Source organism: Bufo bufo, chromosome 2 (genome assembly GCF_905171765.1).
Source record: "Bufo bufo chromosome 2, aBufBuf1.1, whole genome shotgun sequence".
Classification (NCBI taxonomy): domain Eukaryota; kingdom Metazoa; phylum Chordata; class Amphibia; order Anura; family Bufonidae; genus Bufo; species Bufo bufo.
Genome location: NC_053390.1, coordinates 766,100,900 through 766,128,060, shown reverse-complemented (window position 1 = coordinate 766,128,060; position 27,161 = coordinate 766,100,900). Strand labels below are relative to the sequence as shown.

The 27,161-nt window shown below is 44.5% G+C and overlaps 1 protein-coding gene across 3 annotated transcripts in view; it reads left to right on the top strand.

The window, feature by feature from the left end:
- Positions 1-27,161, top strand: part of LOC120990315 — a 459,898-nt gene that overhangs the window by 33,126 nt on the left and 399,611 nt on the right. For all 3 annotated transcript variants that reach the window (XM_040419046.1, XM_040419047.1, XM_040419045.1), the window contains exon 4: positions 3,341-3,403. In XM_040419046.1, coding sequence (XP_040274980.1) covers positions 3,341-3,403 — 63 coding nt within the window. The remainder of the gene's footprint in view (positions 1-3,340; positions 3,404-27,161) is intronic.

Here is a 27,161-nt window from a genome sequence, read left to right as displayed (position 1 = left end):
CCTTGTTTGGCCTTGTTGACATCACAGTTTTTTACCCTTCTTCTTCTATCAGAAGAATTGAAAAATGAAAAACACAACGGATCTTGTCTTTGGAGGATCCATAAGGCCTCAATCACACAGTCAGTATTTTCACCAGGATTTGATCACGGTTTGGCAGGAGTGGGTCCAAAACACAGAAGACATGCAAACATTTCTATCAGGTGTCATCTCTGTTGTGGACCCACTCCTGTTTTTGCCTTACCAATATGGATCAATTACTGACTAAATACTGACCTTGTGAAGGCGGATGCTCAAAACACAGAATTCAATTTTTTTTTGTTTTTGGGTTGAAACTTGAACAGTGACTTAAACACTAACCTTCTGCTGACACCCTCTCCACTCTGTCATGGGGCCACTACTTGTATCATTGGCTAACAAAACAGGTTATCTAGCAATCTATGTGGAATCAGCAGACAATGTAAAATGAGACAGCTCTTTCACTCTATAGTAGAATCTTGGGCCATTGCACGGTTCAGTACATTATAACTAGAGATGAGCGCATTTCCGCTTATGAAATTCGTTCACACTTCATTTAGTGGTAAAAAGTAAATTGCATTATGGATTCTGTTACCATGGACCATAACACAATTCTTTTACTGGAATGCATAACAGAATGCCTTTAGAGGCATTCTGTTATTCATTCCGTCATAATAGAAGTCTATGGGCTGCAAAACGGACTTCAGTTATTTGGTCAGTTAATTCCAGCAGTCACTGTATGCTGAGCCAAAATCAGAAGCCATTTCTAATCTCAGATAAGGTATCATGAAAAGATCTGCACCTGTGTTTTTGACCCGTAACTGACTAAATAACTGATGTGTTAATTGAGCTTAAAAGTGATGCCTGTCACCTGCCTGTCATACTGACGCACAGTAACTGTTTCACTACCAGAAAGGATTAGCTATGCATGTTTCTGCAATGCACAGTGATGTACACTGAGATACACACTCCCTGCAGGCTGGGATTAGCCAATTTAATGTGACAAATTAGTTTGGAATTAAGCAAATTTTGGGAAAAAATTCGGTGAAGCGTCCAAATCGATTTTTCTGAAAACTTCGCTCATCTCTAAATATTATATAAGAAAGTTCTATTATAATAGATTGTTAATGGCACCAACAGCAGATCACTCTCTCCACTCCTCCAATAGTGGATATTGTTGCTTTTCCAAGTTAGTTGAGAAATATAATTATTAATGGAGTTGGTCTCCCTCACCATTCTGATACTTCAGTGTTGTTGCAGTCTAATGGCAGCAATCTCAGCACTCCAAGAAAGTGCTGCTGGGGTGAAGACCTTGCACCTGCACCCTAGATATTTGTAATGCTTCGGAGCACTTGTTCCTTGTAGTGGTAAACATGCTTTGTTGTTTGCGCTTATGCGCTATGTCTATGCAGGCTGGCTTGGGCTTCCTAGTGCCACAAATTGTTTTAAGTGTTATTGAAACAAAATCAATCACTGGATATTTGATATATACTACTTACAAAAAATTAGGGCTATTTGGATTTCGGGTGAAAATTATGGAAAACATAAAAAGTTCACGCTACAGTGATATTACATGTATATCATGAAAGTAGGGCATTTAAGTAGAAGCATGAAATGGTGATTTCCTCATCTCAAACAATTTATTGAAAAAAAAGCCAACAACAGTGGTGGGTATACCCCCAAAAAAATTCTATGTCTCAATAACTTGTCATGTGGCCTTGAGCATCAATTACAGCTTGACAACGACCTCTCATGATGTTCACAAGTCGACTTATTGTCTTCTGAGGCATGACATTGCACTGTTCTTGAAGGGCGACCCTCAGGTCATGAGGGTTCTGGGGTACAGAGTTATGAGCCTCTACATGGCGACTCAGCTGATCCCATAGGTTTTCAATTGCATTCAGGTCTGCAGAAAGTGCAAGTTGCTCCATTTGAGGTACCCCAGTCTCCAGCTGTCTCTCCCGTGACAGGGGTCAGAAGATCTAAGAGATGGCTGCACGTGATGTGATCTGACAGCCTCTTTGGTTTTACTTGTTTCTGTGTTGTTGCTGGGTATGACCACACCTCTTGTCTCTTAAGTGGTCATTAGCACTCCTCTTTTTAGTCTGGTCTTACCCATCATGCTATGCAGTCGATAGCTCTTTCTCGTTGTGAACGTGCTGGTGTTTGGTTCTCCTCTGAGTTCCTGCTCGTCTGCTTTTTTCTGAGTTAAGTGTCCTTTTCCCTATTTCTTGTTTGTTGTATTCCACTGTCTTTTTGGTATTGGGCCTGAGGGAGCCTCCTGTTCCTTCAACTGGGAAGGAACTATTTCCAGGGCCACTTAGGGTCAGATTAGGCTCTAGGTACCTGCGTATGAGCTTGAGGCTTGAGGTCTGTTCATACTGATAGTAGTCAGGACTCAGACTAGGGATTCACTAGGTGGTGACCTTTCCCCTTTCCCTAGTTTCCAAGCCTGGTACCTCTTCCCTTCCCTCCAGTGTTCGGTGTGGAGTTTACTACCCACACTGCGCCATGACACCAGCAGCCGTTCCCTAATGATGCGACCCCAATGACAACAGTGGCTAATGCATACAGAAGCACTCTTCTTGACGTCTCCAACATCATTGGCGGCCATCTTTTCTTCTCAGCATGAATTGAATTTCATCAGTGAACAGCACTGAGGACCACTGGTCCCTAATCGTAGATGTTCCATGGCCCATGCAAGACAATGAAGTCTGTGCCTGGTGGTGTGGTCAGGTACCCTTGCAGGTCATCTAGCACGCTGACCACGCTGATGTAAATGGTTTTGAATGGTCTGACATGACACTTGGGTGCTTCTCATATCCCTTAAATGTGCCTGGAGTTGTGTGGCATTCATCAACTGTTCTTCAGCAGGGCATGGTTCACATGATGCGGTAATTAGTGTGGGATGTGCCCAAAGGACGTCCACTTCTATTTGCCTTTCTGTGACTCTCTGTTGCAACCTGCTGATGACACTCTGTGACACTGTAAACTTAGTGGCCACTTCTGTCTGACAACATCTTCTTGAGGCTTTGTAATGGCAAAGTACTGTTGATCAATTGTTAGGTGTCTTCTTGGTCTCATGATGTCAAAATGTGAATAGCATGATGAGGAGGACTGTTTAAATACCAGTTCTAATTGAACCAGGAAATTTATTGGGCGATACATGGATCAAAGCACCATAGCCTTTTCAAATAGCTGATTGGTGGGAGTACTGGGAATCAGACCTTCACTGACCTGATATTGATGACCTATAATATGACCTACAGTACTGTATTCCTGGAAAACCTGTTTAACTAACAAAAAAACATTTTCTTTATGATAGGATATTACTGGGGATCCAGCCATTGAAGAGCTTGGAGAAACTATTAATCAACTTCCAGATGTGGTAAGGATGATACACAGACATATAATACTTATTGTATTGTTATTGTAATACTTGTTGTCTAATTTTAGTTAACCCCATAGGGACCCATGACGTACCGGTAAGGCATGGATCCCGAGTCCTTAAGGACCGATGACGTACCGGTACGTCATGTGTTGTTCCGATTCCGATCAGAAGTATTGGAATGCATTGTAAAGGATTAGACCCCCAAAAGTTCAAGTCCCAAAGTGGGACGAAAAAAAAAAAATTAAAAATAAAGTTTTCCCCCCCAAAAATTTTAAGTTTCAAGTAAAAATAAACAAAAACGTCATTTTCCCCAAATAAAGTAAAAAAAAATTGGTAAAAAATAGGGGGGAAAAAATAATACAATATTAGGTATCGCCGGTCCGTATCGACGGCTCTACTAAACATATCACATGACCTAACCCCTCAGATGAACACCATAAAAAATAAAAAAATAAAACTGTGCTAAATAATCCATTTTTTTTGTCACCTTACATCACAAAAAGTACAACAGCTAGCGATCAAAAAAGGCGTTTGCCCACCAAAATAGTACCAATCTAACCCGTCAAACCTCTATCCCGCCAAAAAAATCAGCCCCTACCTGAGACAATCGCCCAAAACATAAAAAAAACTATGGCTCAGAATATGGAGACACTAAAACATCTTTTTTTTTGTTTTAAAAAAGCTGTTATTGTGTAAAACTTACACAAATAAAAAAAAAGTATACATATTTGGTATCGCCGCGTTCGTATCAACCGGCTATTTAAAAATATCACATGACCTAACCCCTCAGATGAACACCGTAAAATATAAAAAATAAAAACTGTGCTAAATAAACCATTTTTTGTCACCTTACATCACAAAAAGTGTAATAGCAAGCGATCAAAAAGACACACGCACCCCAAAATAGTGCAAATAAAACCGTCATCTCAGCCCGCAAAAATCATACCCTACCCAAGGTAATCGCCCAAAAACTGAAAAAAATTATGGCTCCTCAGACTATGGAAACACTAAAACATGATTTTTTTTTGTTTCATAAAAGAAATCATTGTGTAAAACTTACATAAATAAAAAAAAGTATACATATTAGGTATCGCCGCATCCGTGACAACCTGGTCTATAAAAATATCACATGATTTAACCTGTCAGATGAATGTTGTAAATAACAAAAAAAAAACGGTGCCAAAACAGCTATTTCTTGTTACCTTGCCTCACAAAAAGTGTAATATAGAGCAACCAAAAATCATACGTACCCTAAACTAGTACAACAAAACTGCCACCCTATCCCATAGTTTCTAAAATGGGTTCACTTTTTTGGAGTTTCTACTCTAGGGGTGCATCAGGGGGGCTTTAAATGGGACATGGTGTCAAAAAAAACAGTCCAGCAAAACCTGCCTTCCAAAAACCGTATGGCATTCCTTTCCTTCTGCGCACTGCCGTGTGCCCGTACAGCGGTTTACGACCACATATGGGGTGTTTCTGTAAACTACAGAATCTGGGCCATAAATATTGAGTTTTGTTTGGCTGTTAACACTTGCTTTGTTACTGGGAAAAATGGATTAAAATGGAAAATTTGCCAACAAATTTAAATTCTGAAATTTCATCTCCATTTGACAATAACTCTTGTGGAACACCTAAAGAGTTAACGACATTTGTAAAATCTGTTTTGAATACCTTGAGGGGTGTAGTTTCTTAGATGGGGTCACTTTTATGGAGTTTCTACTCTAGGGGTGCATCAGGGGGGCTTCAAATGGGACATGGTGTCAAAAAAACCAGTCCAGCAAAACCTGCCTTCCAAAAACCGTATGGCATTCCTTTCCTTCTGCGCCCTGCCGTGTGCCCGTACAGCGGTTTACAACCACATATGGGGTGTTTCTGTAAACTACAGAATCAGGGCTATAAATATTGAGTTTGGTTTGGCTGTTAACCCTTGCTTTGTAACTGGAAAAAAATTATTAAAATGGAAAATCTGCCAAAAAAGTGACATTTTGAAATTGTATCTCTATTTTCCATTAATTCTAAACACCTAAAGGGTTAACAAAGTTAGTAAAATCAGTTTTGAATACCTTGAGGGGTGTAGTTTATACCATGGGGTCATTTTTGGGTGGTTTCTATTATGTAAGCCTCGCAAAGTGACTTCAGACCTGAACTGGTCCCTAAAAATTGGGTTTTTGAAAATTTCTGAAAAATTTCAAGATTTGCTTCTAAACTTCTAAGCCCTTGTAACATTCCAAAAATAAAATATCATTCCCAAAATGATCCAAACATGAAGTAGACATATGGGGAATGCAAAGTAATAACTATTTTTGGAGGTATTACTATGTATTATAGAAGTAGATAAATTGAAACTTGGAAATTTGCAATTTTGTACAAATTTTGGGTAAATTTGGTATTTTTTCATAAATAAAAATGATTTTTTTTTTACTTCATTTTACCAGTGTCATGAAGTACAATATGTGACAAAAAAAAACTATCTCAGAATGGCCTCGATAAGTCAAAGCGTTTTAAAGTTATCAGCACTTAAAGTGACACTGGTCAGATTTGCAAAAAATGGCCAAGTCCTTAAGGTGAAATAGGGCTGAGTCCTTAAGGGGTTAAAGATGTTGTCTCCCTTCAACAAACGGCATTTATCAAGTAGACAAAGTTAATATAAGGCACTTACTAATGTATTGTAATTATCCATATTGTTCCATTTGCTGGCTTAAAGCATTTTTCCTTCACATTTTTACACTGCTCGTTTCTAGGGGGTTACGACCACCCGGCAATCACAGCCGTGGTGGACGTGCATGAAAACACTATAGGAAAAAGCAATTACCTCTCTGGTGTACGGGACTGTGGGAGCGCACATAGACATGCATGAGAGCAACAGCTCCCCTTACCCTGTCACTTCATATCCCTGCTACACAGTGGTCATAACCTCTGGAAACAAGCAGTGTATAATGCAATGGAAAAATGAATCAAGCCAGCAAAGGAGACAATATGGACAATCACAATACATTAGTAAGTGGCTTATATTCACTTTCTCTACATCATAAATGCCATTTTCTGAAGTTAGATAACCCCTTTAACCACCTCCGGACCGCCTAACGCAGGATCGCGTTCCGGAGGTGGCAGCGCTGCGCAGAGTCACGCATATACGCGTCATCTCGCGAGACGCGAGATTTCCTGTGAACGCGCGCACACAGGCGCGCGAGCTCACAGGAACGGAAGGTAAGAGAGTGGATCTCCAGCCTGCCAGCGGCGATCGTTCACTGCAGGATGGAGATGTGTTTTTTTTAACCCCTAACAGGTATATTAGACGCTGTTTTGATAAACAGCGTCTAATATACCTGCTACCTGGTCCTCTTGGTGGTCCCCTTTGTTTGGATCGACCACCAGAGGACACAGGTATAGCTCAGTAAAGTAGCACCAAGCACCACTACACTACACTACACCCCCCCCCCCCCGTCACTTATTAACCCCTTATTAGCCCCTGATCACCCCCTGATCACCCCATATAGACTACCTGATCACCCCCCTGTCATTGATTACCCCCCCCTGTCATTGATCAACCCCCTGTAAAGCTCCATTCAGATGTCCGCATGATTTTTACGGATCCACTGATAGATGGATCGGATCCGCAAAACGCATACGGACGTCTGAATGAAGCCTTACAGGGGCGTGATCATTGACTGTGGTGATCACCCCATATAGACTCCCTGATCACCCCCCCTGTCATTGATTACACCCCTGCTCATTGATCAACCCCCTGTAAAGCTCCATTCAGATGGTCCGCATGATTTTTACGGATCCACTGATAGATGGATCAGATCCGCAAAAAGCATACGGACGTTCTGAATGAAGCCTTACAGGGGCGTGATTCAATGACTGTGGTTATCACCCCATATAGACTCCCTGATCACCCCCCTGTCATTGATTACCCCCCCTGTCATATAATCAACCCCCTGTAAAGCTCCTTCAGATGTCCGCATGATTTTTACGGATCCACTGATAGATGGATCGGATCCGCAAAACGCATACGGACGTCTGAATGAAGCCTTTACAGGGGCGTGATCAATGACTGTGGTTATCACCCCTATAGGACTCCCTGATCACCCCCCTGTCATTGATTACACCCCTGTCATTGATCAACCCCCTGTAAAGCTCCATTCAGATGTCCGCATGATTTTTAGGGATCCACTGATAGATGGATCGGATCCGCAAAACGCATACGGACGTCTGAATGAAGCCTTACAGGGGCGTGATCAATGACTGTGGTTGTCACCCCATATAGACTCCCTGATCACCCCCCTGTCATTGATTACACCCCTGTCATTGATCAACCCTCTGTAAAGCTCCATTCAGATGTCCGCATGATTTTTACGGATCCACTGATAGATGGATCGGATCCGCAAAACACATACAGGCGTCTCCCTGGAGCCTTCCAGGGGGGGTGATCACCCCATATAGACTCCCTGATCACCCAACTGTCATTGATCACCCCCCCCCTGTCATTGATCACCCCCCCCCCCTGTCATGCTGCATTCAGATGTCCGTATGATTTTTACGGATCCACGGATACATAGATCGGATCCGCAAAACACATACGGACATCTGAATGGAGCCTTACAGGGGGGTGATCAATGACAGGGTGGTTATCACACCCATATAGACTCTCTGATCACCCCCCTGTCATTGATCACCACCCCTGTCATTGATCACCCCCCCCTGTCATTGATCACCCTCTGTAAGGCTCCATTCAGACATTTTTTTGGCCCAAGTTAGCGGAATTTTTTTTTTTTCTTACAAAGTCTCATATTCCACTAACTTGTGTCAAAAATAAAATCTCATCAAGAACTCACCATACCCCTCACGGAATCAAAATGCGTAAAATTTTTTAGACATTTATATTCCAGACTTCTTCTCACGCTGTAGGGCCCCTAGAATGCCAGGGCAGTATAAATAGCCCACATGTGACCCCATTTCGGAAAGAAGACACCCCCAGGTATTCCGTGAGGGGCATATTGAGTCCATGAAAGATTGATATTTTTGTCCCAAGTTAGCGGAAAGGGAGACTTTGTGAGAAAAAAAAATAAAAAATATCAATTTCCGCTAACTTGTGCCAAAAAAAAAAAAATTCTAAGAACTCGCCATGCCCCTCATTGAATACCTTGGGTGTCTTCTTTACAAATGGGGTCACATGTGGGGTATTTATACTGCCCTGGCATTCTAGGGGCCCCAAAGCGTGAGAAGAAGTCTGGTATCCAAATGTCTAAAAATACCCTCCTAAAAGGAATTTGGGCCCCTTTGCGCATCTAGGCTGCAAAAAAGTGTCACACATCTGGTATCACCGTACTCAGGAGAAGTTGGGGAATGTGTTTTGGGTGTCATTTTACATATACCCATGCTGGGTGAGAAAAATATCTTGGTCAAATGCCACTTTGTATAAAGAAAATGGGGAAAAGTTGTCTTTTGCCAAGATATTTCTCTCACCCAGCATGGGTTCTGTAAAATGACACCACAAAACACATTCCCCAACTTCTCCTGATTACGGAGATACCAGATGTGTGACACTTTTTTGTTGCAGCCTAGGTGGGCAAAGGGGGCCCATATTCCAAAGAGCACCTTTCGGATTTCACAGGTCATTTACCTACTTACCACACATTAGGGCCCCTGGAAAATGCCAGAGCAGTATAACTACCCCACAAGTGACCCCATTTTGGAAAGAAGACACCCCAAGGTATTCCGTGAGGGGCATGGCGAGTTCCTAGAATTTTTTATTTTTTGTCACAAGATAGTGGAAGAATGATGAGTTTTATTTTTTTTTTTTTTTCATACAAGTCTCATATTCCACTAACTTGTGACAAAAAATAAAAACTTCCACGAACTCACTATGCCCATCAGCGAATACCTTGGGGTTTCCTTCTTTCCAAAATGGGGGTCACTGTGGGGTAGTTATACTGCCCTGGCATTCTAGGGGCCCAAATGTGTGGTAAGGAGTTTGAAATCAAATTCTGTAAAAAATGACCAGTGAAAAATCCGAAAGGTGCTCTTTGGAATATGGCCCCTTTGCCCAACCTATGCTGTCAAAAAAAAGTGGCACACATTCTGGTATCTCCGTACTCAGGAGAAGTTGAAGAATGTTTTTTGGGGTGTCCATTTTACATATACCCATGCTGGGTGAGAGAAATATCCTTGGCAAAAGACAACTTTTCCCATTTTTTTATACAAAGTTGGCATTTGACCAAAGATATTTATCTCACCCAGCATGGGTATATGTAAAAAGACACCCCAAAAACACATTCCCCAACTTCTCCTGAATACAGAGATACCAGATGTGTGACACTTGTTTGCAGCCTAGGTGGGCAAAGGGGCCCATATTCCAAAGAGCACCTTTCGGATTCACTGGTCATTTTTTACAGAATTTGATTTCAAACTCCTTACCACACATTTGGGCCCTAGAATGCCAGGGCAGTATAATAACTACCCCACAAGTGACCCCATTTTGGAAAGAAGACACCCCAAGGTATTCGCTGATGGGCATAGTGAGTTCATGGAAGTTTTTATTTTTTGTCACAAGTTAGTGGAATATGAGACTTTGTAAGGAAAAAAAAATAAAAAAAAATCATCATTTTCCACTAACTTGTGACAAAAAATAAAAAATTCTAGGAACTCGGCCATGCCCCTCACGGAATACCTTGGGGTGTCTTCTTTCCAAAATGGGAGTCAATTGTGGGGTAGTTTATACTGCCCTGGCATTTTCCAGGGGCCCTAATGTGTGGTAAGTAGGTAAATGACCTGTGAAATCCGAAAGGTGCTCTTGGAATATGGGCCCCTTTGCCCACCTAGGCTGCAAAAAAGTGTCACACATCTGGTATCTCCGTACTCAGGAGAAATTGGGGATTGTGTTTTGGGTGTCATTTTACATATACCCATGCTGGTGAGAGAAGTATCTATGGCAAAAGACAACTTTTCCATTTTTTTATACAAAGTTGGCATTTGACCAAGATATTTATCTCACCCAGCATGGGTATATGTAAAAGACACCCCAAAACACATTCCTCAACTTCTCCTCAATACAGAGATACCAGATGTGTGACACTTTTTTGCAGCCTAGGTGGGCAAAGGGGCCCATATTCCAAAGAGCACCTTTCGGATTTCACTGGTCATTTTTTTACAGAATTTGATTTCAAACTCCTTACCACACATTTGGGCCCCTAGAATGCCAGGGCAGTATAACTACCACCCCACAAGTGACCCCATTTTGGAAAGAAGAGACCCCAAGTATTTCGTGATGGGCATAAGTGAGTTCATAGAACTTATTATTTTTTGTCACAAGTTAGTGGAATATGAGACTTTGTAAGAAAGAAAAATCAAAAAATATAAAATCATCATTTTTCCCCTAACTTGTGACAAAAAATAAAAAGTCTATGAACTCACTATGCCCATCAGCGAATACCTTAGGGTGTGTACTTTCCGAAATGGGTCATTTGTGGGGTGTTTTGTACTGTCTGGGCCATTGTAGAACCTCAGGAAACATGACAGGTGCTCAGAAAGTCAGAGCTGCTTCAAAAAGCGGAAATTCACATTTTTGTACCATAGTTTGTAAACGCTATAAACTACCCAAACCATTTTTTTTTTTTTACCTAACTCTTTTTTTTTTATCAAAGACATGTAGAACAATAAATTAGAGCAAATATTTATATATGGATCTCGTTTTTTTTTGCAAAATTTTACAACTGAAAGTGAAAAAATGTCATTTGTTTGCAAAAAAAATCGTTAAATTTCGATTAATAACAAAAAAAGTAAAAATGTCAGCAGCAATGAAATACCACCAAATGAAAGCTCTATTAGTGAGAAGAAAAGGAGGTAAAATTTATTTGGGTGGTAAGTTGCATGACCGAGCAATAAACGGGCTGTGAAAGTAGTGTAGGTCAGAAGTGTAAAAAGTGGCCTGGTCTTTCAGGGTGTTTAAGCACTGGGGCTGAGGTGGTTAAACACAGGATTATTTATTTTCCTTTAGCTGTTGATGCTACAGAAATATGCTGACAAGATGATACTCACTACTTTTCCTAGTCCAGAGATATCATCGTTAAAAGGGAATCTGTCACCCCAATTTTGGACTATATTATCTGTATTAAAAACATGAGTAGTACTGCGATAGGAAGTCCAGATCACTAATCAAAGCTGCACTCTGTGCATCTCTGTAATGAGAAGGGGTGTGGTCTAATGACATCAACACCCTATATTAGGTGTGCATAATTATTAGGCAACTTCCTTTCCTTTTGCAAAATGGGTCAAAAGAAGGACTTGACAGGCTCAGAAAAGTCAAAAATAGTGAGATATCTTGCAGAGGGATGCAGCACTCTTAAAATTGCAAAGCTTCTGAAGCGTGATCATCGAACAATCAAGCGTTTCATTCAAAATAGTCAACAGGGTCGCAAGAAGCATGTGGAAAAACCAAGGCGCAAAATAACTGCCCATGAACTGAGAAAAGTCAAGCGTGCAGCTGCCAAGATGCCACTTGCCACCAGTTTGGCCATATTTCAGAGCTGCAACATCACTGGAGTGCCCAAAAGCACAAGGTGTGCAATACTCAGAGACATGGCCAAGGTAAGAAAGGCTGAAAGACGACCACCACTGAACAAGACACACAAGCTGAAACGTCAAGACTGGGCCAAGAAAATATCTCAAGACTGATTTTTCTAAGGTTTTTATGGACTGATGAAATGAGAGTGAGTCTTGATGGGCCAGATGGATGGGCCCGTGGCTGGATTGTAGTAAAGGGCAGGGAGAGCTCCAGTCCGACTCAGACGCCAGCAAGGATGGAGGTGGAGTACTGGTTGTGGGCTGGTATCATCATCAAAGATGAGCTTGTGGGGCCTTTTTCGGGTTGAGGATGGAGTCAAGCTCAACTCCCAGTCCTACTGCCAGTTTCTGGAAGACACCTTCTTCAAGCTGTGGTACAGGAAGAAGTCTGCATCCTTCAAGAAAAACATGATTTTCATGCAGGACAATGCTCCATCACACCGCGTCCAAGTACTCACACAGCGTGGCTGGCAAGAAAGGTATAAAAGAAGAAAATCTAATGACATGGCCCTCCTTGTTCACCCTGATCTGAACCCCATTGAGAACCTGTGGTCATCATCAAATGTGAGATTTACATGAGATGGAAAACAGTACACCTCTCTGAATCATTGTCTGGGAGGCTGTGGTTGCTGCTGCACGCAATGTTGATGGAGAACAGATCAAAACACTGACAGAATCCATGGATGGCAGGCTTTTGAGTGTCCTTGCAAAGAAAGGTGGCTATATTGGTCACTGATTTGTTTTTGTTTTGTTTTTGAATGTTAGAAATGTATATTTGTGAATGTTGAGATGTTATATTGGTTTCACTGGTAAAAATAAATAATTGAAATGGGTATATATTTGTTTTTTGTTAAGTTGCCTAATAATTATGCACAGTAATAGTCACCTGCACACACAGATATCCCCCTAAAATAGCTAAAACTAAAAACAAACTAAAAACTACTTCCAAAAATATTCAGCTTTGATATTAATGAGTTTTTTGGGTTCATTGAGAACATGGTTGTTGTTCAATAATAAAATTAATCCTCAAAAATACAACTTGCCTAATAATTCTGCACTCCCTGTAGAAGCCATCACAGCCATGCCTACTAATGGCATGGCTGTGATTGGCCGATGCATCATGTGACCCAGCCTCTATAAAAGCTGGATCACGTGTAGCACCGCCCATCAGCTCTGAGTATTGCAGGGACAGGAAGCTGAAGTGAGGGAGAGTGTTAGGAATCTCATCTGGCTGTTAATTCTGTAGGTGACCTATAGCAATCTTTTGTGGGTACAATGCACCATCTTTGTACCCTTGACACAAAAATATAATAGTTAATCTGTCTGTTTGTTTGGTGGGTGATATACTCTCACCTAAAGAATTATTAGGAATACCATACTAATACGGTGTTGGACCCCCTTTTGCCTTCAGAACTGCCTTAATTCTACGTGGCATTGATTCAACAAGGTGTTGATAGCATTCTTTAGAAATGTTGGCCCATATTGATAGGATAGCATATTGCAGTTGATAGAGATTTGAGGGATGGACATCCAGTGCACGAAGCTCCCATTCCACCACATCCCAAAGATGCTCTATTGGGTTGAGATCTGGTGACTGTGGGGGCCATTTTAGTACAGTGAACTCATTGTCATGTTCAAGAAACCAATTTGAAATGATTCGAGCTTTGTGACATGGTGCATTATCCTGCTGGAAGTAGCCATCAGAGGATGGGTACATGGTGGTCATGAAGGGATGGACATGGTCAGAAACAATGCTCAGGTAGCCCGTGGCATTTAAACGATGCCCAATTGGCACTAAGGGGCCTAAAGTGTGCCCAGAAAACATCTCCCACACCATTACACCACCACCACCAGCCTTCACAGTGGTAACAAGGCATGATGGATACATGTTCTCATTCTGTTTAGCCAAATTCGGACTCTACCATTTGAATGTCTCAACAGAAATCGAGACTCATCAGACCAGGCAACATTTTTCCAGTCTTCAACAGTCCAATTTTGGTGAGCTCGTGCAAATTGTAGCCTCTTTTTCCTATTTGTAGTGGAGATGAGTGGTACCCGGTGGGGTCTTCTGCTGTTGTAGCCCATCTGCCTCAAGGTTGTGCGTGTTGTGTCTTCACAAATGCTTTGCTGCATACCTCGGTTGTAATGAGTGGTTATTTCAGTCAACGTTGCTCTTCTATCAGCTTGAATCAGTCGGCCCATTCTCCTCTGACCTCTAGCATCCACAAGGCATTTTTGCCCACAGGACTGCCGCATACTGGATGTTTTTCCCTTTTCACACCATTCTTTGTAAACCCTAGAAATGGTTGTGCGTGAAAATCCCAGTAACTGAGCAGATTGTGAAATACTCAGACCGGCCCGTCTGGCACCAACAACCATGCCACGCTCAAAATTGCTTAAATCACCTTTCTTTCCCATTCTGACATTCAGTTTGGAGTTCAGGAGATTGTCTTGACCAGGACCACCCCCCTAAATGCATTGAAGCAACTGCCATGTGATTGGTTGACTAGATAATTGCATTAATGAGAAATAGAATATGTGTTCCTAATAATTCTTTAGGTGAGTCTATGTCCATTTTTTGTGTGAGGTACACCTGCACTGCATACATGAGTGGGAAGTTAATATAGTTAATCCACCTGTTAGGGGGACAAATACCCATTTTTTTGTCTGAGGTACACCTGCACTGCATATGTGACAAGGAAATTAATATAGTTAAGGCTACTTTCACACTAACGTTTTGAGCAGATCCGTCATGGATCTGCAAAAACAGATCCGTTACAATAATGCAACTGCATGCATCGGTCATGAACGGATCTGTTTGTATTATCTGTAACATAGCCAAGACGGATCCATCATGAACTCCATTGAAAGTGAATGGGAGATGGATCAGTTTTCTATTGTGCCAGATTGTGTCAGAGAAAACGTATCCGTCCCCATTGACTTACATTGTGTGCCAGGACAGTTTGGCTCAGTTTCGTCAAGCGGACAGCAAACAGCAAAACGCTAGCCATCCCTGCCCTGCACAACCAAGTGGCAGACAAAATCAGGTGTACAATGCGCTAGGTCCACATAACAACTGATACGTGAACCAGTAAGCATGGGCAGGGACATTATATTTCCCTAACAGCACACTGGGTAAATGCAGTGGCGGCTGGGCCTGAGGCGGATAGCAGTTTGGCGCACGTCCTTCCGCCACGGAGGATTGCAGGATGTTTCTAGTTGCCTCCTGTTGCCTCCTACTCCGCTTCCTCCTCTACCGCCTCCTCATCCGGTCAGCGTAACACCTGCACCACCACCTTCAGCACAGCCAGGGGTAAACGACAGCAGGCTGTTTTGAAACTTATCTGGGAGAAAAACCACACACCGCGCAGGAGCTATGGACGGGCATTGAACAACAGACCGATGAGTGGTTGGTGCCACTGAGCCTCAAGCCCGACCTGGCGGGGTGCGATAACGGGCGAAATCTCATAGGAGCCCTGGGCCTAGTCGGTTTGACGCACATCCCTTGCCTGGTGCATTTGCTGAATTTGGTGGTGCAGAGGTTCCTGAAAAATTACCCCGATATGTCAGAGCTGCTGCAGAAAGTGTGGGCCGCCTGTGTGCGCTTTCGGCGTTCTCACCCTGCTGCTGCTCGCCTGTCTGCGCTGCAGCGTAACTTCGGCCTTCCCGCTCACCACCTCATATGCGACGTACCCACAAGGTGTAACTCCACCTTGTACATGCTGGAGAGACTGTGCGAGCAGCAGCAGGCGATAGTGGAGTTTCAGCTGCAGCACGCACAGGTGAGTCGCACTGTGGAACAGTGTAAGGGTCAGCCCCTAGAATAACTGTTCTTTGCACGGATATCTACAATATGGTGCTACATAGACGGTAATGACTTATTTCAGCCACTAGAGGCCACTGTGGCTCTGAGAAAGAGGAAGCTGAACTTTTTCTGAGATACACAAGAGGTAGGAGGAGCCAGAAGTTCCCGGGGTTTGAGTCCTGGCTAGAGGTGGGAGTGCCCGGAGAGCTGTGAGAGGATGGCTGCCATGTTAGGAGCCAAGTAAAAGCTAGTGATGGGACATGGAGCCTGACTGATGGAGTCCTGAGAAGCTGGCTGTGCTGGAGACAGGCCAAGAAAGACTCTGAACTGAAGTGCTGCAGCTGTGACCCAGAGAAAGAGACTGCACTGTGTGCTCCAGAGGAGTGGGACCGTGTGTAGAGACCAGTACTAGACCCGTACAAGCCGGATCCTTCCTGCCAGAGCTGGAACTAGGTGGAGATCTGCATCTGTTGTGATCAGAGAGAGAAAGACAGCCAAGCAAGCGACCGGACCTGGATCCAGCCTGCATCTTATTGGATCCAGGAGAATCTGCAGAACGCATTTATTCTAACTCGTGTTCATGTAATCTGTGTAAACCTGTTTATACTATTAATCCGATTTTCCGGCAGTTACATCTGGTTCTTTAATAAAGCCGGCTTTTGCTTCAGTCTCCTTGTCCGCTGTACTGTACTTGAATCCTGCTTTGCGGTCTCTCCCTCCTGTGACCGCTACAACAGCACCACTTCACCACCAACGAGTGGGCCTCCATGCGGGACGTGTGTGTCATGTTGCACTGTTTCGAGTATTCCACCAACATGGCCAGTGCCGATGACGCCGTCCTCAGCATTACTAACCCACTTCTATGTCTCCTTGAAAAAACGCTTCGGGCAATGATGGAAGAGGATGTGGCACAGGAGGAAGAGGAGGAGGGAGAGGGGTTATTTCCACAGTTATCAGGCCAGTCATTCACAAGTGGCTCTGGGGGTGGGTTCCTGCACCAAGAGAGGCCATGTACACAACTGTCCAGCCAGGACACAGTTCTGGAGGATGAGGAGGAGGTGGATGATGATGAGGAGGAACCGTGTTCACAGCAGGGTGGCACCCAAAGCAGCTCATGGGCATCACTGGAGCATGGCTGGGGGGATACAGAGGACAAAGACGTTACACCTCCCACAGAGGACAGTTTGTCGTTGCCTCTGGGCGGCCTGGCACACATGAGCGACTACATGCTGCAGTGCCTGCGCAACGACCGACGAGTTGCCCACATTCTAACCAGTGCTGATTACTGGGTGGCCACCCTGCTGGATCCCCACTACAAGGATAATGTGCCGGAGCGTGATCGGAAGATGCGTGAGTACAAGCGCATGCTGATAGATGGACTGCTAATGGCATTCCCACCTGACAGCTGGGGCTCAGTGGAAGCACAAGGCTAAGGCAGAGGAGGAGGAAGAAGTTGCCAACGCAGCTGGAGCACCGCCAGCACCTCAGAAGGGAAGGTTAGCATGGCCGAAATGTGGAAAAGCTTAGTCAGCACCCAACAACAACCAGCACCACCAGCTGATACGGAACGTCTTAGCAGGAGGCAGCATTTCAGCAACATTGTGGAACAGTAGATGTGCACACGCCTACACGTACTGACTGATGGGTCTGCCCCATTCAACTTCTGGGTCACCAAATAGGGCACATCGCCTGAGCCTGCCCTTTCCGCCTTGGAGGTACTGGCCTGCCCTGCGGCCAGTGTATTGTCCGAACGTGTGTTTAGCATGGCGGGGGGGGGGGGGTGATCACAGACGAGCCCAGCCGTCTGTCCACAGCCAACGTGTACAAGCTCACGTTTATTAAAATGAACCAGGCATGGTGCCACATGACTTGTCCGTCCCTTGTGCTGAATAGACCGTATAGTATACCGGCCGCACCCAACCATTGTTAGACTCCATGCATGGACGGTAGGTAGAAAAGACGCGGCACTCACCAGGGTCTGGAAATCTTCAAAAGGCTTTAATGCTTACACAGTAGCATGGCTGCACAGGCTGGGGAGCGGGATGGCCACGGTGCGGATCGGTGGTGTCGGCCGTTTTGCGCGAGTATCGCGCTTCCTCAGACCGCCTATGACGTACAGGCGCACGAACATACATTTAAGAGCGGCCGCCGTTCGTCACCATAGTGACCACGGACGCTCCACAGGTGCGCAGCTGTAGCAAATACAGAAAGGAAACATGGTAACATTAGAAGCACATACAAAATAGCACTAAAGCAAAACATGGCAACACAATATCTGTCCTGGAGGCGACAGATTACAGAAGCATGACACAATAATGGGGGGAATATGCAATGCAAATAATGTATAGAGAAACAAGGTCTCTAAATGGCATAAATTAAGCCCATACAGACCATGGATACACCCCGTAGTTCAGGGAGACCTACCCAAGACGGCAGGTAACCCCTCCCAAAGGGGTGTATGTTAAAGCGCCGATGCTGAAGAATGAATAAAGTGTTCAAAAGGAACAATCCCACACGGGACATCCAGAAACGGACACAGGGGCCGTAACGGAACCCGTGGCATCAGTGATGCAAAGGCCAAAGGGACTAGAGAAATACAGCCATGTCATTTTTATCGTTCAAACCATGGGATCCCATGGCACCCGTTCTGATGATCCATCAAGCCTTCCGCTGCAATAAGAGGCGGTGGCGATCCATACCCCTAGGGATGGGTCCCACGGCCTCAATGCCAGCAAAGGAGAGGCTGGATGGATCACCATTATGGGCGGAACGAACATGGTCAATCAAGCGGGGCGAACCTCGACCAGTCCTGATCGAGCTGAGATGCTCCCGCACTCTTTCGAACAAAGGCCTGATGGTTTTACCGATGTAAAACCTACTACAGGTGCATAGTACAACATAGACCACGTAAGAGGTGCGACAGGTAATAAACTCTTTGACCTTGTATGTTACACCCCCCAGTGACAGTACCTTTCCCTGTGAATTATGGGAACAAAGGGAACATGTTCCACATTTATAGTTACCCTGGGGTCTTCTACTCTGCAGCCAATTAGACTGCTTTGGATGCCTCAACACACTGTGAACCAATCTATCTTTTAAGGTGTGCCTCTTTTTGAAGGTGATCAGGGGTCTTCTTGAGACAACGTCCCCCAAAGAGGATTCACCTTTCAAAAGGTCCCAGTTGTTCAACACTGCTCGTCTTACTATCTCCGCTGCGGTGCTAAATTTAAAGATAAACGCAAACCTATCCTGGTTGCTATCCTGAATCTTGTCGCTAAGGAGACTATTTTGTGGACGGAGAGCGGCTCGATGAAGTGCATCGATCACGTCCCTCCTCGGGTAACCCCTTTCAAGCAGCCTCTCCTTAAAGAGGACCTTTCACCGATTCTTACCCTATGAACTAACTATACAGATATGTAGAGCGGCGCCCGGGGATCTCACTGCACTTACTATTATCCCCGGGCGCCGCTCCGTTCTCCTGCTATGCCCTCCGGTATCTCCGCTCACTAAGTTATAGTAGGCGGAGATACCAGTCCCTAAGTTATGGTAGGCGGAGTCTGCCCTAGCGCTGGCCAATCGCAGCGCAGAGCTCACAGCCTGGGAGGTTATTTTCTCCCAGGCTGTGAGCTCTGCAATGCGATTGGCCAGCGCTAGGGCAGACTCCGCCTACCATAACTTAGGGAACGGAGATACCGGAGGGCATAGCAGGAGAACGGAGCGGCGCCTGGGGATAATAGTAAGTGCAGAGAGATCCCCGGGCGCCGCTCCACATGTCTGTATACTTAGTTCATAGGGTAAGAATCGGTGAAAGGTCCTCTTTAAGTTGGTGGGCCTGCCTGAAGTAATCTTGGTCAGTGCTGTTGATTCTGCGTAAGCGTATAAATTGCCCAAACGGGACAGCATCCTTTACTGCCGGGGGGTGGAAGCTGGTCTGGTGGAGCAGCGAATTGGTTGCAGTAGGCTTATGAAAATCTGTAGTGCGCAAGACTCCATCAACGACGGTGATCTTTACATCCAGAAAATCTAGATTGTTGCCACCAAAGTTGAGGATGAACTTCATGTTCATTTTATTGGTCTCATTCAGGTACTGCACAAACTGCCTACACAACCATTCACTGCCCGACCAGATCAGGAACACATCATCCACATAACGCAGATGAAGGTGGACGTACCTAAGAAAGGGGTTTTCGACGGAAAGGACGTATGTCTCTTCAAACACCGCCAGATACAGGTTAGCGAAAGTGCACGACACAGGTGTGCCCATCGCTGTACCTAGTATCTGGTGGTACCACTGACGATTGAACTGAAAGACATTATTAGTAAGTATCAGATCTAGGGAATATTGTATGAACTGTGAGAAAACAGCACTCTTGTTTGAGCGACTGAGGACAGACGCTATAGCTCTCAACCCTACGTCGTGGGGAATGCGTGTATAAAGACTCTCCGCGTCTAAGGACACAAGGTGGAATTCCTCCCACCACTCAACGTTGTTGACGGCGCGAGGAAGTCCCCGGTGTCCTTTAGATACGTGGGAGTACCTCGTAGCAACGGCCTCAGCAGCCAATCCGTATACCTCGAAATTGGTTCAGTCGCTGACCCCATCCCGGCGACGATGGGTCGTCCAGGGGGATGGGACAGCGATTTGTGCACTTTAGGGACGAAGTACCAGGCCGGGTTCTTTGGGAACTTGGGGACCAATTTATCTAGAATGCTTTTAGGCAGAAACTGTATGTCGACATACTTAGAAAGAAGTGACTGAACCCTGGCCAGTATAGACGGGACAGGGTTGTCACTAAGCTTCTGGTACACACTGCTATCTTCCAATTGTCTAGAGGCTTTCTCCAAGTAATAGGCCTTGGTCATCAGGATCACGTTGCCCCCCTTGTCGGCGGGCTTGATGACAACATCATCAAGACCACAGAGCCATTGTAAGGCAGCCCATTCCTCATGAGTAATGTTAGGGGGTGCAACCGGATAGATCAGTGCACGTACATCCCTAAGTACTCTTTTGTGGAAGAGGTCAATGGGGGAGCCCACCGGCATGGGGGGCAGAAAAGTGGACCTGATGCCGCCCGTGAATGATGTCTGAGGCTCGGGCGCAGTGGTGTCCTAACTCTCAACATCTGCTAGAAACTGAATACATAAGATCTCCTCAGTGTCAAATCTATGCTGCAAATGAAAATCGGCACATGTCATGTGAGCTGGGACCTCACCAGGTAGTGGTGGGGGGCGTGTAGAGCTGCTCTCTGCAAACATTTTCCTCAAGAACAGTTTGCGTACTGCCCTATATAGATCTACTTCAAAATCAACAGGGTTGAATTGTTCAACTAAGCTGTATCCCAGTCCTCTCTGGAGGAGTGAGATACAGCTCGGGGGCAATTCATGGGCCGTAAGGTTGATGACGATATTGGGAGAGTCCTGTATAAACGGGGGTGATTGAGAGGTTTCCAGGTAACTTGTCGCCTTCTCCTCATGGACTTGCGAACTTGGGCGCTCCTTCCTTTTACGCTGCCCTCGTCCCCTTCGGGTTCTTTTTCTAAAGGGGGGCCGTTGTTAGCCCGGGCAGTTGCTCCATTTTTAGACTGGCTGGAATCTGAATCAGTGGTCCAAAAGTCACTGTGGGTGCGGCGAGGGTTAAGACGGGGACGGCCCTGGTTCTTATTCCAATCGAAGACTCTATCGCTCTCGTAATCCATCTTGTCACGAAGAAACGTATCTCTTTTCCTCTCCTTAATTTCGATTTGAGTAACGGACAGCTTCTTACTTAATCTTTTTTCAAAGTTAGCATGCTGGATCTCTGTCATTCTCAATTTGAGTTCGGACTGAGCTTTTTCGAGGTCAAGATTAACCTGTTGATATTCCTTCTCATCATGTGCTAGGACTGACTTGAGTATTTGCATTGAAAAACATGCATGCATCTGCTTCCACGCTTTAACAAAATCATCATCGTCCTCATAGTGATGTACCTCTTTATAAATTCTTAAACCACGAGGAACGCGGTTGCTCTCTTTATATGAAGTGAGGGACTTGATGGTCCAAAACAGGCGCACCTCCCTGTCTGCTAACTGGAAAATTTTCGCCTCTAGGGATCGAGTGCTCATGGAAAGAACCTGATCGAGTGCTCATGGAAAGAACCTGGTCCCTTTCGTTGCACACCGTAAAAAAGGCCTCCGCTCCCTCTCTGCCTTTGCGCAGGCTGGAGGCCGCTTCATCGGTCTGGCTGACCAAAAGGGATGGTGAAAGTGATGAAAGTTCATCCGGAGCATGCTCAGCTGAGGCGGTCATGTTAGAATCAATGGTGCGGACATAATAGTTGAAAACAGCGGCACTGCTCATGTAGGTAAATCACTTTAACCCTTTATGCTATTGGAAGTCCTCAGACCAGCGGCTTCACTGACAGACCCGGATCGTGGTGCTCAGCGTACAGTACAGACCAAAAGTTTGGACACACCTTATCATTCAAAGAGTTTTCTTTATTTTCATGACTATGAAAATTGTAGATTCACACTGAAGGCATCAAAACTATGAATTAACACATGTGGAATTATATACATAACAAACAAGTGTGAAACAACTGAAAATATGTCATATTCTAGGTTCTTCAAAGTAGCCACCTTTTGCTTTGATTACTGCTTTGCACACTCTTGGCATTCTCTTGATGAGCTTCAAGAGGTAGTCCCCTGAAATGGTTTTCACTTCACAGGTGTGCCCTGTCAGGTTTAATAAGTGGGATTTCTTGCCTTATAAATGGGGTTGGGACCATCAGTTGCATTGAGGAGAAGTCAGGTGGATACACAGCTGATAGTCCTACTGAATAGACTGTTAGAATTTGTATTATGGCAAGAAAAAAGCAGCTAAGTAAAGAAAAAAACGAGTGGCCATCATACTTTAAGAAATTAAGGTCAGTCAGTCAGCCAAAAAATTGGAAAACTTTGAAAGTAAGGGGCTATTTGACCATGAAGGGAGAGTGATGGGGTGCTAGCGCCAGATGACCTGGCCTCCACAGTCACCGGACCTGAACCCCAATCGGATGGTTTGGGTGAGCTGGACCGCAGAGTGAAGGCAAAAGGGCCAACAAGTGCTAAGCATCTCTGGGAACTCCTTCAAGACTGTTGGAAGACCATTTCAGGGGACTACCTCTTGAAGCTCATCAAGAGAATGCCAAGAGTGTGCAAATCAGTAATCAAAGCAAAAGGTGTCTACTTTGAAGAACCTAGAATATGACATATTTTCAGTTGTTTCACACTTGTTTGTTATGTATATAATTCCACATGTGTTAATTTTGACGGTAGGTACAAAAGACGCGGCACTCACCAGGGTCTTGAAATCTTCAAAAGGCTTTAATGCTTACACAGTAGCATGGCTGCACAGGCTGGGGAGCGGGATGGCCACGGTGCGGATCGGATCAGATTTTTAGACTCCAGCGCACTTTCTATTTGCAGTCTCTTTTCTATTTCCCAATGTTTTGGGGTCTTCCCAAATTTATTAAATAAATAAATAATTAAATAAATAAAGGAAAAAAATATAAAAATAAAAAAACAACAAAAACTGTGTTGGCTACCTCCTCCTTCTCTACCGCTGCTTCCACCTACACTGCCACATCCACCGCCTCCTCAACCTCCTACTCCACTTTGACCTCAGCCTCCTAGTTCAAGATTATTATTTTTTATTTTTTTCTATTGTATGTTATTTTAAGTCATTTCCCTATCCACATTTGTTTGCAGGGCAACTGTCCTCCTCTTACTCCCATTTTGCTTCCTTTTGCAGCTCTCTAGCCCTTACTTCGACTATTTTAAAGCCATTTTAGTGCACCAAAGTTCTGATTCCCATTGACTTCAATGGGGTTCGGGTTCGGGTCAAGTTCAACTTTGACCCGAAGTTCGTCCGAAACCCGGTCACCCGAACCATCCAGGGTCTGCTCATCCCTAATTATGTTCACACTAGACAATCTGTACTAAACTAGAAAGTTATGAATAAATGGGATTTTTATAAATCAAATTGACATTTTACAGTAAAACCGTTGATTTTAGAGCTTGCTGTGGATTTTCAAATTCACAGCATTTTCAATTATGCAGCAAAAAGGTAAAGGATTTTTCCACAGATTTCAGCAATACCTTCACAAGGCAATTCTGGAGGTGGAGTTTCGGAACACCCTTTCACAATAATGTTCTCTTACAGGGAATCTGTCACCAGCAACTTTCCTATCCAAGTAAGGGCATAGACACATCGTTTTAGTTCACATGACTGAAGTATTGGTTAATCTGCTCGGTTCCAATTTTATTAACTATCTAATACCACCCAAGAAAGACACAGACACCAAGTAGGATTAAACCAGCCACAGCAGACATTTTATTAAACAAAAAAAATATAATTTTATATGTATATAAACAAAAAAAAGGTTGTATGGTTCAGCTTCCAATAAAATCTTTTACTTTATTTTGTTGCGGTAAAATCCAAACACATATTGCACACATGATCCAAGTCTACGCGTTTCAGACCCTCCTACTTCGGTCCTTATTCATGACATACAAAAGTGTGGCTGTTAAACCTCCCTTTAAACATGTTCAGCACTCATCAATCACAGCTGTCAACACCACATGACCAATGGGGGAGGGGAGAAACCAAAAAACACCCAACATATATGAAAACCTTTAAGAAATATCTGTAAAACACTGTCTGTAAATATCTCACCGATATTGTAAAATCAAGTCATGCTTTCTATTTAGACCAGTGGGAGCACATGTTCCCAATTCAAACATCCAGTAAGCCTCTCGGCTCAGGAGTTTTTGTTTATGGTCCCCCCTTCCCCCTCTTACTGGGAAGGTGACCCTTTCTACTCCCTGAACTGTGAACGCTGTGGTATCTCCTTTGTGAACAGTGGCAAAGTGGAAGCTTGATGCAAAAACGTTACAGGTTTTAAAATAAGGGATGTTTGACAGGTTTTTGCGTACCCTCGCTTTTATCTGTTTTGTGGTACAACCTACCTACTGCATCTGACATTCCTTACAGGTAATAACACATATTGCAGTTTAAATATCGCCAAATTACATGATTTCTGCAATTAGCAATAGATACTAGAGTTTAGCAGACCAACATGTGATTACAGCAAATACTGTACATCTTTTGCTCCCACATTTATAACTGCCCTTACAGGACAGCCATACAGGGTGAGTAACAGGTCGGTCATTGAAAAGACTGGGACTGATCTTCTGTCCCAGAGTAGATGCCCTTCTGGCTACACATTTAACTTCTGTCGTAACTATCTCCCTCCACTCTTTATCAAAGTTCAGGATTGGTAGATGTCTCTGTATGATCTTACAGATTTCTGTGTACTCCTCACTAAATCCAGTTACAAAAGTGATTAACTTCTTTTTCTCCATACTGGTTTTAGTTTTTCTTTTATTGACATCACCTGCAACCTTTGTTCTTAGAAACAATTTTTAGTTTTTCCATGTAGGGACAATGCCCACTGTTTGGCTTTCTGTATAGATCGAGTAGTATATTGTCTTGCTGCAAGCCTATTATATACACACAAGGCCGGCGTCAGCTTGTAAACCGTGTACCAGGGTGGGCTCCGCAGGATACAGCGAAGTCACAGACAAGGGAAGCGACACTGACACCAGCTTTAGAACAGAAACTTTACTTTGGAAACAGTAATAACACAAGAACAAACAGTATAAGTAATACCCCAGGTCCACAGTCACCCTGTGGTCCGAGGGACAGGCCTAGCCCATTGGCGCACACAGCAGAGCCTACAAGTCGTACTGTGCCGCTATAGAGGACACACCTAACCGGTGGCAGACGCAGCAGAGCCAGCAAGTCAATTACTGCGCTGCAGTCCAGTACAGTAAGGCCTAACAAACGTATAACCCTATCTAACTAGCTAATATAATTTAGGCAAGTCTCTGTTACTTTAGGCACCAAACAGTAAAGTACAATTGGTAATCAGGTGTACTGACCTGCGTCCGTTCTGGGCCCTAGGATGCCGCTTACCCGGGATGGCCACCAAGCTCTCAGCAACCGTGCGGCCTTGCTTGATGATAAGGCTTTCTGTCCATACACTGGAACTGATCTTCCTGGGACAACCTCTCTTTCAAAGAGCTGGATCCAGAAAGGGGACAACAGATACTCTCCTTCCTTTGAGTGTCCATTCACTGCCGGACATCCGCAAGCCAGGATGGAATCGGATTCAGCCCCTCACAGCACAATCCTTCAACCATGTGTCACGGATGGTGTACAGGAAACAAGATGATACAATACAAACAATGACTCACTGGATCCACAACTAAGGAACAAAAGGGAGACCCCTGCAATCGACCTGCCGCTCTCCCTTATTGCTCAGCCTATGCGACCACCCCAAAGGTGGATGGGCGCATATCCACGTACCTCGGCTATCTTAGACCTGAAGGCCCCTACAATAGTGAGGGGACACGCACCCACCGGCTCCCTACACAGACACGGAGGGAGTCAGGGTCACCTGGATCCAGACAACAGAAAATCATAAATCATAAACAGAACTTATCTTGCAGACGACTGTGGACAGGGAACTGGGAACTGGGAGCTGGAACTGGGAACCAGCATCGCACACACACTCCAGGAAGTTGTATCTAGCGCACCCAACTGCCTTATGGGGAGGTATTTAAAGGGAAGTTGATCAGTCCGACTGCATGACAGCTGAGATAGACTAACGAGGTGAGGAACAGAAATCAAAACAAAGAAACTCAAGGAGGAGGGATCTGGACGGCTCTGTCAGAGCTTCTCAGCTGTATGGTTGTGACAGTACCCCCTCCCTCTAGGAGTGGACTCCGGACACTCAGGGCCCACCTTCTCAGGATGGGACCTATGGAAAGCCCTGATGAGACGAGAGGCCTTAATGTCCGTCACTGGGACCCACATCCTCTCCTCAGGACCATAACCCTCCCAATGAACGAGGTACTGGAGGGAACCGCGGACAAGACGAGAATCCACAATCCTAGAGACCTGAAATTCAAGATTTCCATCAACAATAATCGGAGGAGGAGGCAAAGGCGAGGGTACAATAGGTTGAACATAAGGTTTCAATAAGGACTTATGGAAAACATTATGGATCTTCCAAGTCTGAGGAAGATCAAGACGGTAGGCAACAGGATTGATGACAGACAGGATCTTGTAAGGCCCAATAAACCTAGGACCCAACTTCCAGGAGGGAACCTTCAATTTGATATTCTTGGTAGACAGCCACACCAAATCATCAACATTCAGGTCCGGACCAGGCACACGTCTCTTATCCGCCACACGCTTATATCTCTCACTCATGTTCTTTAGATTATCCTGAATCTTTTGCCAAATAGATGACAAAGACGAGGAGAATCTGTCCTCATCAGGCAAACCAGAAGAGCCCTCTCC